At 48.8% G+C, this 14,997-nt stretch overlaps 1 protein-coding gene and 1 non-coding gene across 4 annotated transcripts in view; one reads left to right on the top strand and one right to left on the bottom strand.

The window, feature by feature from the left end:
* The window catches only part of CGN (cingulin), a 28,307-nt gene that overhangs the window by 11,494 nt on the left and 1,816 nt on the right, over window positions 1–14,997 (top strand). For 2 of the 3 annotated variants that reach the window (XM_015152097.3, XM_077946980.1), the window contains 15 exons: window positions 1,218–1,345; window positions 2,021–2,153; window positions 2,468–2,680; window positions 3,437–3,585; window positions 4,770–4,902; window positions 7,416–7,625; window positions 7,953–8,159; window positions 8,528–8,785; window positions 10,383–10,553; window positions 11,947–12,108; window positions 12,996–13,085; window positions 13,557–13,640; window positions 13,737–13,855; window positions 14,198–14,306; window positions 14,691–14,854. In XM_015152097.3, coding sequence (XP_015007583.3) covers window positions 1,218–1,345; window positions 2,021–2,153; window positions 2,468–2,680; window positions 3,437–3,585; window positions 4,770–4,902; window positions 7,416–7,625; window positions 7,953–8,159; window positions 8,528–8,785; window positions 10,383–10,553; window positions 11,947–12,108; window positions 12,996–13,085; window positions 13,557–13,640; window positions 13,737–13,855; window positions 14,198–14,306; window positions 14,691–14,854 — 2,330 coding nt within the window. The remainder of the gene's footprint in view (window positions 1–1,217; window positions 1,346–2,020; window positions 2,154–2,467; window positions 2,681–3,436; window positions 3,586–4,769; window positions 4,903–7,415; window positions 7,626–7,952; window positions 8,160–8,527; window positions 8,786–10,382; window positions 10,554–11,946; window positions 12,109–12,995; window positions 13,086–13,556; window positions 13,641–13,736; window positions 13,856–14,197; window positions 14,307–14,690; window positions 14,855–14,997) is intronic. The other variant, XM_077946985.1, reaches the window with a different exon arrangement.
* Window positions 5,633–5,740, bottom strand: LOC114675098 (small nucleolar RNA SNORA44). The gene has a single exon (XR_003726195.2). It is a non-coding gene; the product is annotated as a small nucleolar RNA SNORA44 (small nucleolar RNA).

Below are 14,997 nucleotides of genomic sequence, written 5' to 3'. Positions count from 1 at the left end.
AGTTTGGGCAATGGAGTGAGACTCCATCTCAAAAACAAACAAACAAACAAAAAAACAGGCTGGGCGCTGTGACTCATGCTTGTAATGCCAGCACTTTGGGAGGCCGAGGTGGATGGGTTACCTGAGGTCAGGAGTCTGAGACCAGCCTGACCAACATGGAGAAATCCTGTCTCTACTCTAATAATACAAAAATTAGCCAGGTAAGGTGGCGCATGTCTGTAATCCCAGCTACTTAGGAGGCTGAGGCACGAGAATCACTTGAACCCAGGAGGTGGAGGTTGCGGTGAGCCAAGATCTCGCCATTGCACTCCAGTCTGGGCAACAAGAGCGAAACTCCGTCTCAAAACAAAACAAAACAGAACACCAAAAACAAAACAAAACAGAACACCAAAAACAAAACAAAACAAAACAGAAAAACCTGGCTTAATCAAATGGCTGTTGGTTGTTGACCTCAGTTCCTGGCTGTTTGGCCTTCCTCCTAGAGCTGCTTTTGAGTATCCTCATAATATAACAGCTACTTTTTCCCAGAGTGAGGGATCCAAGAGAAAAGCTGCAATGCCTTTTTATGACCTAACCTCAGAATTTACTCATCACGTCCTCCTTTTACCGTTTGTTAGAAGGAAGCCCCTAAGTCAAGCCCGTGCTTGAGGCAAACAGAATTAGGCTTTATCTTTTTTTGTTTTGTTTTGTTTGTTTTGTTTTTTTTGAGATGGAGTTTTGCTCTTGTTGCCCAGGCTGGAGTGCAATGGTGTGATCTCGGCTCACTGCAACTTTGACCTTCTAGGTTCAAGCAATTCTCCTGCCTCAGCCTCCGGAGTAGCTGGGATTACAGGCATGTGCCACCTCGCCCGGCTAATTTTGTATTTTTAGTAGACACGGGGTTTCTCCATGTTGGTCAGGCTGATCTCAAACTCCCAACCTCAGGTGATTGACCAGCCTAGGCCTCCCAAAGTGTTGGGATTATAGTCGTGAGCCACCGCACCCAGCTGGCTGTATCTTTTGAAAGAAATGTCAGATAATTTGTGGACATATTTTACATCATCATAAGTACCAAGGCTAGTTATGAGGATTAAATGTGGATAATACACATAAGGTCCTAAGTACAGTGTCTATCGTACAGCAAGTGTCTAATGAGTGTTAGACATACATTCCCATTATTCTGAGTCTGAGAGGCTTTCCCTACCCTCCATCTGCTGTACTCTCATTCCCTTTTTCAGAGGCGGCAGAAGCTAGAGCCATCACGAGTTGGGCTGGAGCGGCAGCTGGAGGAGAAAACAGAAGAGTGCAGCCGACTGCAGGAGCTGCTGGAAAGAAGGAAGGGGGAGGCCCAGCAGAGCAACAAGGAGTGAGTGCAGCTGATGGCGCACTTTGGGCTGCTGGGGGGCTGCTTGGGGTCGTAGGCCAGGTTTAGAGGCCACTCCCTCTTTGCCCCTAGGGTTGAAGGAGACAGAAGGAAATCTCCGGAAGCTGAAAGGAGCAGTGTTGGTTTAAGGACAGGATAGGGCCTTTCTCTCTACCTTCTTTATCAATAATGGTGGTAGTGCATGATTTTGAGTTAAGCTACCTGGGTTTGCCTCTGTCTCAGATTCTTAAACTATAAAATAGAGTTAATAATAGTACCTACCTCACAGGATCACTGTAAGGATTCAGTCATCCATTCAGCAGATGTTTCATCAAGAATGCTGTGACAGGCATTAATCTAGGTTCCTAAGGCACATCAGTGAACCCTACAGATGAAGGGCTCGCTCTCCAGAAGCTTAGTTTCTACTGAGAGGGAACAGACAGTAAACAAACATATTATGCAAGTAAATTTGTAACACATGAGAAGGCAGTAGATACAACAGGGTAAGGCAGGTCAGGAGGGTCAGGTTGTAGGGGGGCAGGTTGCAAAAATCAGGGGAGGCCTCATCGAGATTTGAAGGCAGGAAGTTTAAATGCATTAATAAATATGAATTAAAATATATGATGTGTTTAGAAAACTGCCTGACACATAGTGTGCAATAATGTTATCTATTATTAGGCTCCAGAACATGAAGCGCCTCTTGGACCAGGGTGAAGGTTTACGACATGGGCTGGAGGCCCAGGTGATGGAGCTGCAGAACAAGCTGAAACAGGTCCAGGGTCCTGAGCCTGCTAAGGAGGTGTTACTGAAGGTAGGGTCTGGGGTCATATGCCCCAGCATCTGCTTTTTCTCAGCTGGAGCATCCTCAAGTCTGCTCATCCATGGTTTCCCCAAAGTATGAGGAGTGGTTGGCTGATTACAGGTACTCAGTGTGCTTTCAGGCAGATTCAGTGGTGGGTTGGGACTAGAGTTAGGATAAAGGAAACCTATCATTCTGGGCTCTAGTACCGGTACTAGAGCACCTGGTACTGTGCCTAACACAATAAATATTTTTTGACTCAGTGAATTGATAAGTAGATGGATTATAATGTGGTCACACCTGTACTTTTCCTTTACTTTCTCCAGGACCTGTTAGAGACCCGGGAACTTCTGGAAGAGGTCTTGGAGGGGAAACAGCGGGTAGAGGAGCAGCTGAGGCTGCGGGAGCGGGAATTGACAGCCCTGAAGGGGGCCCTGAAAGAGGAGGTAGCCTCCCGTGACCAGGAGGTGGAGCATGTCCGGCAGCAGTACCAGCGAGACACAGAGCAGCTCCGCAGGAGCATGCAAGATGCAACCCAGGCATGTGACAAGAGCAGGGTCTGAGAGAGGAAGGCACTGCTGGGGGACAAGGCTGCCTTGGGATCTTGGACTTTTGGACTTTTCATGGTTCCAACTGGGAACTCCCCCTCTCCCTCTAAAGGACACATGTGAGATCTGCTGAAAACCTTGGCCAGGAAAACTATAAGGGCAGAGGGAGGGAGTATAGGCCAGAAGTACCATGAGGTTGTGTGACAAAAGTCCCAAGGGGGACTGGGCGCAGTAGCTCACGCCTGTAATCCCAGCACTTTGGGAGGCCGAGGCAGGTGGATTGCTTGAGCTCAGGAAGTTAGAGACCAGCCTGGGCAACATGGAGAAAGCCCATCTCTACCAAAAATACAAAAACTTAGCTGGGTGTAGTGATACGTACTTGTAGTCCTAGCTACTTGGGAGGCTAAGGCAGGAGAATCGCTTGAACCCAGGAGGCGGAGGTTGCAGTGAGCCGAGATCATGCCATTGCACTTCAGCCTGGGCGACAGAGCGAGACTCTGTCCCCCTAAAAATAAAAAATCCCAAGGGGAAATAACTGGGGAGGTTTCCTGTAGAAGATAGAGGGGTGGACTGTGACTTGAGGAGAGAACCTCTGCTAGCATTGTACCAGGTACCACAAGAGTGTCAGGGGGTGTAGCTGGCATGGTGCCCTCTGGGTCTAAGCCTTTCCTTGTACACACTCACACTTTGATTTGAAGTGACCTCTTCCCTCTGAGCCTTCTGGTGTCCAACTCTCCCCTTCTCTAGGACCATGCAGTGCTGGAGGCCGAGAGGCAGAAGATGTCAGCCCTTGTGCGAGGGCTGCAGAGGGAGCTGGAGGAGACTTCAGAGGAGACAGGGCATTGGCAGAGTATGTTCCAGAAGAATAAGGAGGATCTTAGAGCCACCAAGCAGGAGTAAGGACATTGGCCCTCTCAGAAATACCCATGATTCATATGCCACTTCCTTTCTCTTTTTTAATTTTTAATTTTAATTTTAATTAATTTATTTTTTTGGGACAGAGTTTTGCTCTTGTTGCTCAGGCTGGAGTGCAATGGCACGATCTTGGCTCACTGCAACCTCTGCCTCCTGGGTTCAAGTGATTCTCCTGCCTCGGCCTCCCAAATAGGTGGGATTACAGGCTCATGCCACTACGCCCGGCTAATTTTTGTATTTTTAGTAGAGATGGGGTTTCACCATGGCCAGGGCAGTCTTGAACTCCTGACCTCAGGGGATCTGTCCACCTTGGCCTCCCAAAGTGCTGGAATTACAGGTGTGAGCCACTGCGCTTGGCCCCCTTTTGCCTTTTTTTTTTTCTTTTTTGAGATGGAGTCACACTCTGTTGCCCAGGCTGGAGTGCAGTGGTGCGGTCTCGGCTCACTGCAACCTCTGCCTCCTGGGTTCAAGCGATTCTCCTGCCTCAGCCTCCCGAGTTGCTGGGATTATAGGCGCCTGCCACTAGGCCTGAAGTTTTTGTATTTTTAGTAGAGACGAGGTTTCACCATGTTGGCCAGGCTGGTCTTGAACTCCTGACTTCGTGATCCGCCTACCTCAGCCTCCCTAAACTCTGGGATTACAGGTGTGAGCCACTGCACCCAGTCCCTTTCTTCTTTTTTTTGAGATAGGGTCTTGCTCTGTTGCCCAGGCTGGAGTGCAGTGGCACAGTCTGGGCTCACTGCGACCTCCACCTCCTGGGCTCAAGCCATCCTCCCACCTCAGCCTCCTGAATAGGTGGGACTATAGGCATGCACCACCACACCCAGCTAATTTTTGTATTTTTTGTAGAGACAGGGTTTCATTATGTTGCCTAGGCTGGTCTTGAACTCCTGGGCTCAAGTGATCCATCTTCCTTGGCCTTCCAAAGTGCTGGGATTACAGGCATGAGCCACTATGCCTGGCCCACTTCCTTTCTATCCATGGTATGTTCTTACTCTCCCATTTCTCAAACTGCTCCTTTCCATGTTCACCTTCCTTCCTCTTGAGAGTGGGTGCCCAGTGTGTTGGCCTCCAGAGAGGTGGCTTTTATTGTCATGCTAACCTCCCCCAGGCATGTGGCCTTACTCTGTTCCCTTTCCCCTTTATTTCACCTTGTCCGGCTCAGACTCCTGCAGCTGCGAATGGAGAAGGAGGAGATGGAAGAGGAGCTTGGAGAGAAGATAGAGGTCTTGCAGAGGGAATTAGAACAGGCCCGAGCTAGTGCTGGAGATACTCGCCAGGTTGAGGTGCTCAAGAAGGTATTTGGGAATTGGGGGGCAGAATGGCAGGTGGGGGTGATGAACACCTGCCTTACCTCTCCATGAGGGCCTCCACGCTAGTGGGGCTGTCTCCTGTGTGCTTGGTTTCCAGGCCTCATCCTGCCTGCTCAGCTTGAGCTCTTTCCAACACAGCAGCACCAGTCTCCTCATTGAGCATAGAGGTTTCTAATGGAAAGTGCTCTCAGAACCCAGGTTGGGGCATAGCCAGAAGCTGTTGGCTGCCTCCCAAGAGACGTCATGGGTAGCAGCATTTAGGTGGATTTGTGAAACTCCAGGCTGACTTTTGCAGGCTCAGAAATCTAATTTGGTCAGCATGGCAAAAGCTGCTTTGTCTTTCGGAGGGGTCTCTAAGTACATTTATGAAAAAATGTTTACCATTAGAATTTCAGTTTATTAATTTACATTGAGAAATATCATCACATTGACTGGAATGCTTGTGTTGGCACGGCCTGGTTACTAATGTAACAAAACTAATTAGTAAAAGAAAAATAGCAGAGTATATGGTCTTGTATTGAAGATTCACTACATATTATATAACCCTTTAGCCTAATTACGGTACTTTCTGAATTTCAGGAGTAGCTAATAGCAAATAATTAGAACCAGAACTCATATTTTAATTTTCTTTTTAAAAGAAATCAGAGCTGTGCCAGTATTTATTGTGTCACATATTTTGGTTTTACACACACACACACACACACACACACACACACACAATAGGAAAGATGAGTGGCAGCTGCAGGTATTAGGCTGACCTGTTCTGTCAAAGTCTCTCCAGGTTGCTCTTGCATGCAGTTGGAGATCCCGTGGCCACATTATATATGTATATATATATATATATATATATACATATTTTTTTTTTTTTTTTTTTTTTTTTTTGAGATTGAGTCTCACTGTGTCACCCAGGCTGGAGTGCAGTGGTGCGATCTCAGCTCACTGCAAGCTCCGCCTCCCGGGCTCACGCCATTCTCTTGCCTCAGCCTCCCGAGTAGCTGGGACTACAGGCACCCACCACCACGCCCGGCTAATTTTGTTTTGTATTTTTGGTAAAGACGGGGTTTCACAGTGTTAGCCAGGTTGGTCTCGATCTCCTGACCTCGTGATACGCCCACCTCAGCCTCCCAAAGTGCTGGGATTACAGGCGTGAGCCACTGCCCCCGGCCTCATACTGTATTTGTTTAAACAACCAGTTGCACTAGTCATACCTTCACGTACTCTCCCTTCACTTTTGTTTTTTTTAAATGGAGTTATATTTTACATGCTGTAAAAGTCATCTTTGTACAATCCAATTCTTTTTTTTTTTTTTTTTTTTTGAGACGGAGTCTCACTGTGCCACCCAGGCTGGAGTACAGTGGTACAGTCTCGGCTCACTGCAACCTCCGCCTTCTGGGTTCAAGCCATTCTCCTGCCTCAGCTTCCCAAGCAGCTGGGATTACAGGCACACACCACCACGCCTGGCTAGTTTTTGTATTTTTAGTAGAGACAGGGTTTTGCCATGTTGGCCAGGCTGGTTATGAACTCCTGACCTCAGGTGATCCACCTGCCTCGGCCTCCCAAACTGCTGGGATTACAGGCATGAGCCACTGGTGCCTGGCACCCAGTGGTTTTTATTATATTAACAAAGTTGTACAACCATCATCCCCCCACCCAATGGCAACCACTAATCTACTTTTTGACTCTGGATTTACCTATTCTGGATATTTCATATAATTGAATCCTATAATATATGGACTTAAGTGTCTGGCTTCTTTCACTAGCATAGTGTTTTCGAGGTTTGTCCATGTGGTAGCAAGTATGAGTACTTCATTCCTTTTTTTTTTTTTTTTTTTTTTTGAGATGGAGTCTCACTCTGTTGCCCAGGCTGGAGTGCAGTGGTGCGATCTCCACTCACTGCAAGCTCTGCTGCCTCCCAGGTTCACACCATTCTCCTGCCTTAGCCTCCCTAGAAGCTGAGACTACAGGCGCCCGCCACCATGCCTGGCTAATTTTTTTGTATTTTCAGTAGAGACGGGGTTTCACCGTGTTCGCCAGGATGGTCTCAATCATGACCTCATGATCCACCCGCCTCGGCCTTCCAAAGTGTTGGGATTACAGGCGTGAGCCACCGCGCCTGGCCAAGTACTTTATTCCTTTTTTATGGCTGAATAATATTCCACTCTGTGGGTGTACCATGTTTAGTCCAGTCATCAATTCATGGACATCTGGGTTGTTTATACATTTGGGCTATAATGAATAATGCTACTATGAACATTCACATATGTATAAGTTTTTGTGTGAACACACATTTTCAGTTTTCTTGGGTTACCTAAGAGTGGAATTGCTGGTGATATAAGTGGTAAATCTGTGTTTAACTTTTTGAGAAACTGCTGAACTACTTTCTGAAGTGGCCACATCATTTTTCATTCCCCCTGGCAGTGTGTGAGAGTTTCAGCTTCTCCACATTCAGGTATCTTAGTCTGGCTCTAGGTGCCCCATCACCTCCCCTTTCCTTCCAGGAGCTGCTCCAGACACAAGAGGAGCTTAAGGAACTGCAGGCAGAACGGCAGAGCCAGGAGGTGGCTGGGCGACACCGGGACCGGGAGTTGGAGAAGCAGCTGGCAGTCCTGAGGGTTGAGGCTGATCGAGGTCGGGAGCTGGAAGAACAGAACCTCCAGCTACAAAAGACCCTCCAGCAACTGCGACAGGACTGTGAAGAGGCTTCCAAGGCAAGGGGAGTGGGCACAGGGCTTAGGAGGTGGAGGCTGAGGGTGTCTGGAGGGCTGAGGAGCCAGAGGGTGTGGAAAGTTACCTGTCATGGGTATGTACTGACCAGTTCCTGGGTCCTAGGCGTGTGGTTCAAAGAAGCCAGGATTTGGCAGGGGGAGGACACCTGTATCTCTGTAGGGGTGGGATTTTCAGGGAAGCGTCTGGCTGGTGGCAGCTCCTTTCTTTAAGCCTCATTCTTATGGGCGGTCTTTGGGACGGCTTTCCTGGGTTTGGTCAATGGCCCCAAGCACTGGGGTCTGAGCTGCCACCCCCTAAACCGTCCTTAGGCTAAGATGGTGGCCGAGGCAGAGGCAGCAGTGCTGGGGCAGCGGCGGGCCGCGGTGGAGACAACGCTTCGGGAGACCCAGGAGGAAAATGACGAATTCCGCCGGCGCATCCTGGGTTTGGAGCAGCAGCTGAAGGAGACTCGAGGTCTGGTGGATGGTGGGGAAGCGGTGGAGGCACGACTACGGGATAAGCTGCAGCGGCTGGAGGTCAGTGCTTCTGCCCTCCCAGCCCTCTCTGCTCAGCCCTGGTGAAATACTCCTATGCTAAACAGCCATCAGTTTCACTTTGTTCTTAGTGTGCATCTGTTTCGCCTCCCCAAACCCTCTGTTAACCTTGGGTCTATTTCCTGGAGTATACTTTGGCGCCAGTGTTCCAGTCTTTGCACTGGTATTTTTGTCTCTTATCTCTCACCCTTTGCTTGCTCTATGCATCCTGATTTCTTTGCTAGGAGCCTGTTTTCATTGCGCGCCATTTGCATAAATACCTCCTTTCTCCCGTCCAGCTACCCACCTCCAAATAACTTGAACCCAAGTTTTGCCTTTTTTTAGTCCAACCCTGCTTCCCTACCTCCCAGGCAGAGAAACAGCAACTGGAGGAGGCCCTGAATGCGTCCCAGGAAGAGGAAGGGAGTCTGGCAGCAGCCAAGCGGGCACTGGAGGCACGCCTCGAGGAGGCTCAGCGGGGGCTGGCCCGCCTGGGGCAAGAGCAGCAGACACTGAACCGGGCCCTGGAGGAGGAAGGGAAGCAGCGGGAGGTGCTCCGGCGAGGCAAGGCTGAGCTGGAGGAGCAGAAGCGTTTGCTGGATAGGACTGTGGACCGACTGAACAAGGAGGTGGGGCATGGGGTATTCTGGGCCTTTAGGAAGAGGCCTAGCTCATCCAGAAGCTGGCCTGAGGGGACAGGGGGTTAGGGGAGAGGGGTTAGTCAGAATGTGTGATGTTTATGGCCAGGTGCGGTGACTCACGCCTGTAATTCCAGCTCTTTGAGAGGCTGAGGTAGGCAGATACCTGAGGTCAGGAGTTTGAGACCAGTCTGGCCAACACAGCAAAACTCTGTCTCTAATAAAAATATAAAAAATTAGCCAGGCGTGGTGGCTCGTGCCTGTAGTCCCAGCTACTCAGGAGGCTGATGCAGGAGAATCACTTCAGCCTGGAAGGCGGAGGTTGCAGTGAGCTAAGATCATGCCACTGCACTCCAGCCTGGGTGACAGAGCAACACTCTGTCTTAACAACAACAAAAAAGAATGTGTGATGTTTGCTTTCCTCAAGTACATTGTTAGGAAGACCAAGACCAAATCTTCTGGAAGGGGCATCCTTCCTACCTCCCCTCCATGTTTTTGCTCTTTCCCTCACATCCCATTCCTTTATGGTCTTCATTCTTGGAGAGCATCTCCTGGGATTCTCCCTTAGGAGTCTACAAAACCTATATACAAGAATTGTCATTGGCCAGCTTGGGCAACATAGTAAGACTCTGTCTCTACTTTAAAAAAAAAAAAAAAATTAGCCAGGTGTGGTGGCTTGTGCCTCAGTTTCTCTATAGGTGAGGAACTGAGACCCAGAGAAGATAAGTAACTTGCCTATGGTTGCTAATTAGTGGTAGAGCCAGGATTTGAACCCAGACATCTGTATTCCCAGCTACTCGGGAGGCTGAAGTAGAAGGATTGCTTCAGCTCAGGAGGTTGAGGCTGCAGTGAGCTGTAGCCTGCAATATAGCAGGCTATAACTGCCCCACTGCAATATAGCAAGAGCCTGTCAAACAAAAAAAGTCTTCATTGGTAGAATTTTAAATTTTGGTGAGGGGAAGAAGAAAAGAAAGAAAAAAGAAAAGGAAATAAATTGCTTTTGCTGCTAAGGTTCTCCTCCCAATCTTTTTGTAAAACAAGAACAAACAAGTAATATATTACATCAATTCTAAAGTGTGCATTTTATCATTTGTCAATAAAAAATGCACATTTTATCATTTCTGAAATAGAGTTGTGTCTTATAACTTATGGTATGTTATAGTTCAATTGGCAGATTTTTCTTAGTTGTACGTCTTATAATCATTGGCACCTTGGGTTTGCTGAAATGGTCATTTAAGGCTTACTTTGTATCAGGCACTGTTGTAAGTACAGAACTTCACATAATTAACTAACGTAATTCTCACAACACCTTGTGATATAGCTACTATTCTTATCCCATTTTACAGTTGGGGAACGGAAACCCAGAGAGATAAGTAACTTACATATGGTCACTAGTAAGTGGTAGAGCCAGGATTTGAACCCAGACATCTGTATATAACTATTAGCTATACTAGGAACCTAGGTCCAGGAAAGAACAAGAGAAGGCTACCTTGTCAGGAAGGAGACCCTTGGGGGAGAGTCTTGGGAGTCTGGGCCTGGAGAGGGACATTTATATACAGTGCTGAAGACCCTTTTCTCTGTGTTTCAGTTGGAGAAGATCGGGGAGGACTCTAAGCAAGCCCTGCAGCAGCTCCAGGCCCAGCTGGAGGATTATAAGGAAAAGGCCCGGCGGGAGGTGGCAGATGCCCAGCGCCAGGCCAAGGATTGGGCGAGTGAGGCTGAGAAGACCTCTGGGGGACTGAGCCGGCTTCAGGATGAGGTAGAAGCCTAATATCCTTGGGTTTGAAGGTCCTTGCTTCTTTTTTTTTTTTTTTGAGACGGAGTCTCGTTCTGTCGCCCAGGCTGGAGTGCCGTGGCGCAATCTCAGCTCACTGCAAGCTCCGACTCCTGGGTTCACGCCATTCTCCTGCCTCAGCCTCCTGAGTAGCTGGGACTACAGGTGCCCGCCACCACACCTGGCTAATTTTTTGTATTTTTAGTAGAGACAGGGTTTCACTGTGTTAGCCAGGATGGTTTTGATCTCCTGACCTCGTGATCTGCCTGCCTTGGCCTCCCACAGGGCTGGGATTACAGGCGTGAGCCACTGTGCCCGGCCCCATCCTTGCCTCTTAACTGAACTTGTGACCAAGGGTCCCTGGGGCCCAGGTTTAGGTCTAATGACTTGCAGCATGGAGGAATATATTGTCTGTAGAGCAGTGATTTTCAAATTCTGTGGCTTAGAGCCACCTGGGGAGATTTTTAAAAATCTCCACACCCAAGCTGTATTCCATACCACTTCAGTCATCATCTCTGGGGATGGGATCCAGGATCAGTATTTTTAAAAACTCCTCAGGTGATTCCAAGTTGTGTAGAGACTTTAAAAACAATAAAGAAGCTGGGGATGGTGGCTCACGCCTGTAATCCCAGCACTTTGGGAGGCTGAGGTGGGCAGATCATGAGATCAGGTGTTCGAGACCAGCCTGGCCAACATGGTGAAACCCCATCTCTACTAAAAATACAAAAATTAGCCGAGCGTAGTGGGCGCCTGTAATCCCAGCGACTCAGGAGGCTGAGGCAGGAGAATTGCTTGAACCTGGGAGGTGGAGGTTGCAGCGAGCTGAGATCGTGCCATTGCACTCCAGCCTGGGCGACAGAGTGAGATTTCATGTCTCAAAAAAAACAAAAACAGAAACAATAAAGAAAATGAATGAGGGCAGGTGCAGTGGCTCACGCCTGTAATCCCAGCACTTTGGGAGGCTGAGGCAGGCAGATCACAAGGTCAGGAGATCAAGACCTTCTTGGCTAACACGGTAAAACCCTGTCTCTACTAAAAATACAAAACATTAGCCAAGCGTGGTGGCGCATGCCTGTAGTACCAGCTACTCGGGAGGCTGAGGCAGGATAATCACTTGAACCTGGGAGGTGGAGATTGCAGTAAGCCGAGATCGCGCCACTGTACTCCAGCCTGGGTGACAGAATGAGACTCCATCTAAAAAATGAAAAAGAAAAGAAAATGGATGAAAAGTCAGTCTGCTTTTTATTGTCACCATGCCACTGGTAATTCTAAAGAGTGACAGTGATGAAATGTTTCTGCCCACTGGGCTGGACTGCTCCTGCCCTTCAACCTTCACCTTTTTACTACACTGAGCTGTGGCATTTTTACCCTTGCTTAGATCCAGAGGCTGCGGCAGGCCCTGCAGGCATCCCAGGCTGAGCGGGACACAGCCCGGCTGGACAAAGAGCTACTGGCCCAGCGATTGCAGGGGCTGGAGCAAGAGGCAGAGAACAAGAAGCGCTCCCAGGACGACAGGGCCCGGCAGCTGAAGGGCCTCGAGGTGAGGGCACTGGGGTGTGACCTGTGGAAAAGGGGTGGGACTTCCGAGCCTCTTTCTGTACTAGCGGTCAAAACCGACAGCCCACAGTTGATGAGTTTTGTTCGGCTGCAGTATTTTAAACAACTTTGAATCAATTGCCAATGTTTAGAAATTTATAGATGTCACCTAAAAATTTGGATTTCTAGTTTCTTTTGTATTTGGCAGATATGGTAATACTTAGTGTCTTGTCCTGAGTCTGCATGGCAACAGTTGGCTGGAGCTGAGCAGTGGGTTTCCCCTTTAGAGTGAACAGTATTCTTCAGTTTGCTATATTTGATAATAATAACAGCAGCAGCAAACATATTGTGCTGTGTGATAGGCAGTTAAGACTTAATCGTCAGAATAACTCTGTGGGGTAGGTAGTCTTGTTTTCTCCATTTTACAGATGAGGGAAACTGAGGCACAGAGCGATGAACTTGTCCATGGTCTAGGAAGCAGTAAATCTGATTTTCAGACTGGACAGTCTGGTCCCATGTATATACTCTTAGCCTCTACATGGTACTGCCTCCAGTGCCTCAGTTTCTGAGTCTCTTCATCTCAGCCTTGGCCCAGGTACTTGGGTTTCTCTCTGTTTTCCCATTAGAGAAATAGGGTTTTCCAATGAAGAGTAGATTTGCCTGTCTGTCAAAGTGACCAGAGCATGGCCCCGACCTGCCCGTGATGCCACATCTGGTCAGCAGAGGGCGCTGGCTCCATGGTGGCTCTGGGCCCCGGCAAGTACCAAAAGGTTACGGGGATGTGCAAGAGAGAAAAGTCTGTTAATGCTGGAGTTTGAGAGGCTCCTGGTCTGAGTTTGGCATTCTGGTGTCCAGCATTTGGGACAGAATTAACTTGTTCTTCCGTCATAGGAAAAAGTCTCACGGCTGGAAGCAGAGTTAGATGAGGAGAAGAACACTGTGGAGCTGCTAACAGACCGAGTGAATCGTGGCCGGGACCAGGTAACCCCCTCCTTATCCCTCATCTCTGTTTACCCCTGACTACATCACCTCTTGGTTCTCTCAAAAACAACTCTGCCCTCCCATCTTTCATCATCTGGCTGCCGAATCTGTGCATGGCTGGGTCTGTTTCAGGGTCTCGTCTGCTTTGGGAAAGGTTGACCAGTTTCCCTGGGTGGAAAGAAGCCAATAATTTGTGTGGAGGAAGGGATCCTGGTGGCCTGGGCTACTCTCTGACCTGAATTGGGGCTTCTTTAGTTTACAAGGGATACTAGTTCCTGGTGGGACGAAGGAGGCCCTGTTTACATTCTCTGGCTCCTCCCATTTGAATATGCTGTGATTTTTTTAGTTGCCTGGGAATTTTTGGATTCAGGGTTCAGAGACCATCCTCCCATGACTCAGCCTCACTTGGTTCAGCTTGCTGGTTCATCCTTAGCCCCCCCCAAGTCTCGTCCTCTCACCCATCCCCACTAGGTAGATCAGCTGAGGACAGAGCTCCTGCAGGAGAGGTCTGCTCGGCAGGACCTGGAGTGTGACAAAATCTCCTTGGAGAGACAGGTGAGTGGGGAGGGGAGGGTTCTTAGGGATGGACCCCAGGAGGTGGGTAAAGTGGCCAGTGGAGTGCTAACTGTGGAGGCTTCCTATCTCTCTCAGAACAAAGACCTGAAGACCCGGTTGGCCAGCTCAGAAGGCTTCCAGAAGCCCAGTGCCAGCCTCTCTCAGCTTGAGTCCCAGAATCAGTTGTTGCAGGAGCGGCTACAGGCTGAAGAGAGGTGCCATAAGCCTATCCTTCCTCCCTCCCTCCCTCCCTCCTTTTCTTCCTCCCTCCTTCTTGGCTTTTCTCTTTTATGGCTCCCTCCATCTTCCACCTCAGATGTGGCCAACCTGGCCTGATCTTTAGGGAACGTTTTCTCCTGGTAGAGAGCAAAGAGAGTTGCAGAAATTCTGAAATGTGAATGACCGCATTCTCCCTTGTTCTTTGAATCTGCCCTGGATCCTGCCCAGTCTAACGGTGGGGCTCATGACTGAGAGAAGTCCTTGGGGACAGTAGGGGGCCAAGTTAGGATTCCCTTAGAAATGGGGTCACTCATAGACATTCTTCTATCTCACCTTAGGGAGAAGACAGTTCTGCAGTCTACCAATCGAAAACTGGAGCGGAAAGTTAAAGAGCTATCCATCCAGATTGAAGACGAGCGGCAGCATGTCAATGACCAGAAAGACCAGGTGAGGACATGGCACCCTGGGGCCAAGCAACCCGGGGCAAGCATATATTATATGTTTTCCTGAAAGCCAAGGGAGGCCCTTATCCCCCATAGGTCTTCCAAACATAGACTTTCCTTGTATAAGGACAGAGATTAGATTGAAAGGACTAGACTAGAGAAGTCGTAGTAAGCATATATATTGAGTCCTTATGATGTGCTAGGTTCTGTAAGTATTACACATGTGTTAATACACTTAATCCCTAAGACAACCCTGTGAGGTTAAGGAACTTGCCCAAGGCCACATTTTTCCAGCGGCAATTATCCCTTGTCAAGATTGTTAAGGGGGAGGGTCCCAGGCCATGGTAGTAGATGCTATTCCAATGTGTGGACTTGGTATCCTGCCCAGCTAAGCCTGAGGGTGAAGGCTTTGAAGCGTCAGGTGGATGAAGCAGAAGAGGAAATTGAGCGACTGGATGGCCTGAGGAAGAAGGCCCAGCGCGAGCTGGAGGAGCAGCATGAGGTCAATGAACAGCTCCAGGCCCGGATCAAGTCTCTGGAGAAGGACTCCTGGTATGGGCTGCCCTTTTGCCCTTGCTCCATAGGGACACTAGAGCAGGGAGGGAATGGTCTCTCCTGTGCTGGATAAGGAGGAGAATCTCTAAGATGGGACTGTGTAGTCACTTGTTTCTGGTCGGAAGCTAGTATATTTATTT

The sequence above is a fragment of the Macaca mulatta genome, chromosome 1 (assembly GCF_049350105.2).
Source record: "Macaca mulatta isolate MMU2019108-1 chromosome 1, T2T-MMU8v2.0, whole genome shotgun sequence".
Lineage (NCBI taxonomy): Eukaryota > Metazoa > Chordata > Mammalia > Primates > Cercopithecidae > Macaca > Macaca mulatta.
The sequence above is the reverse complement of the archived record's forward strand: the minus strand, read 5'-3'. Positions and strand labels throughout refer to the sequence as shown.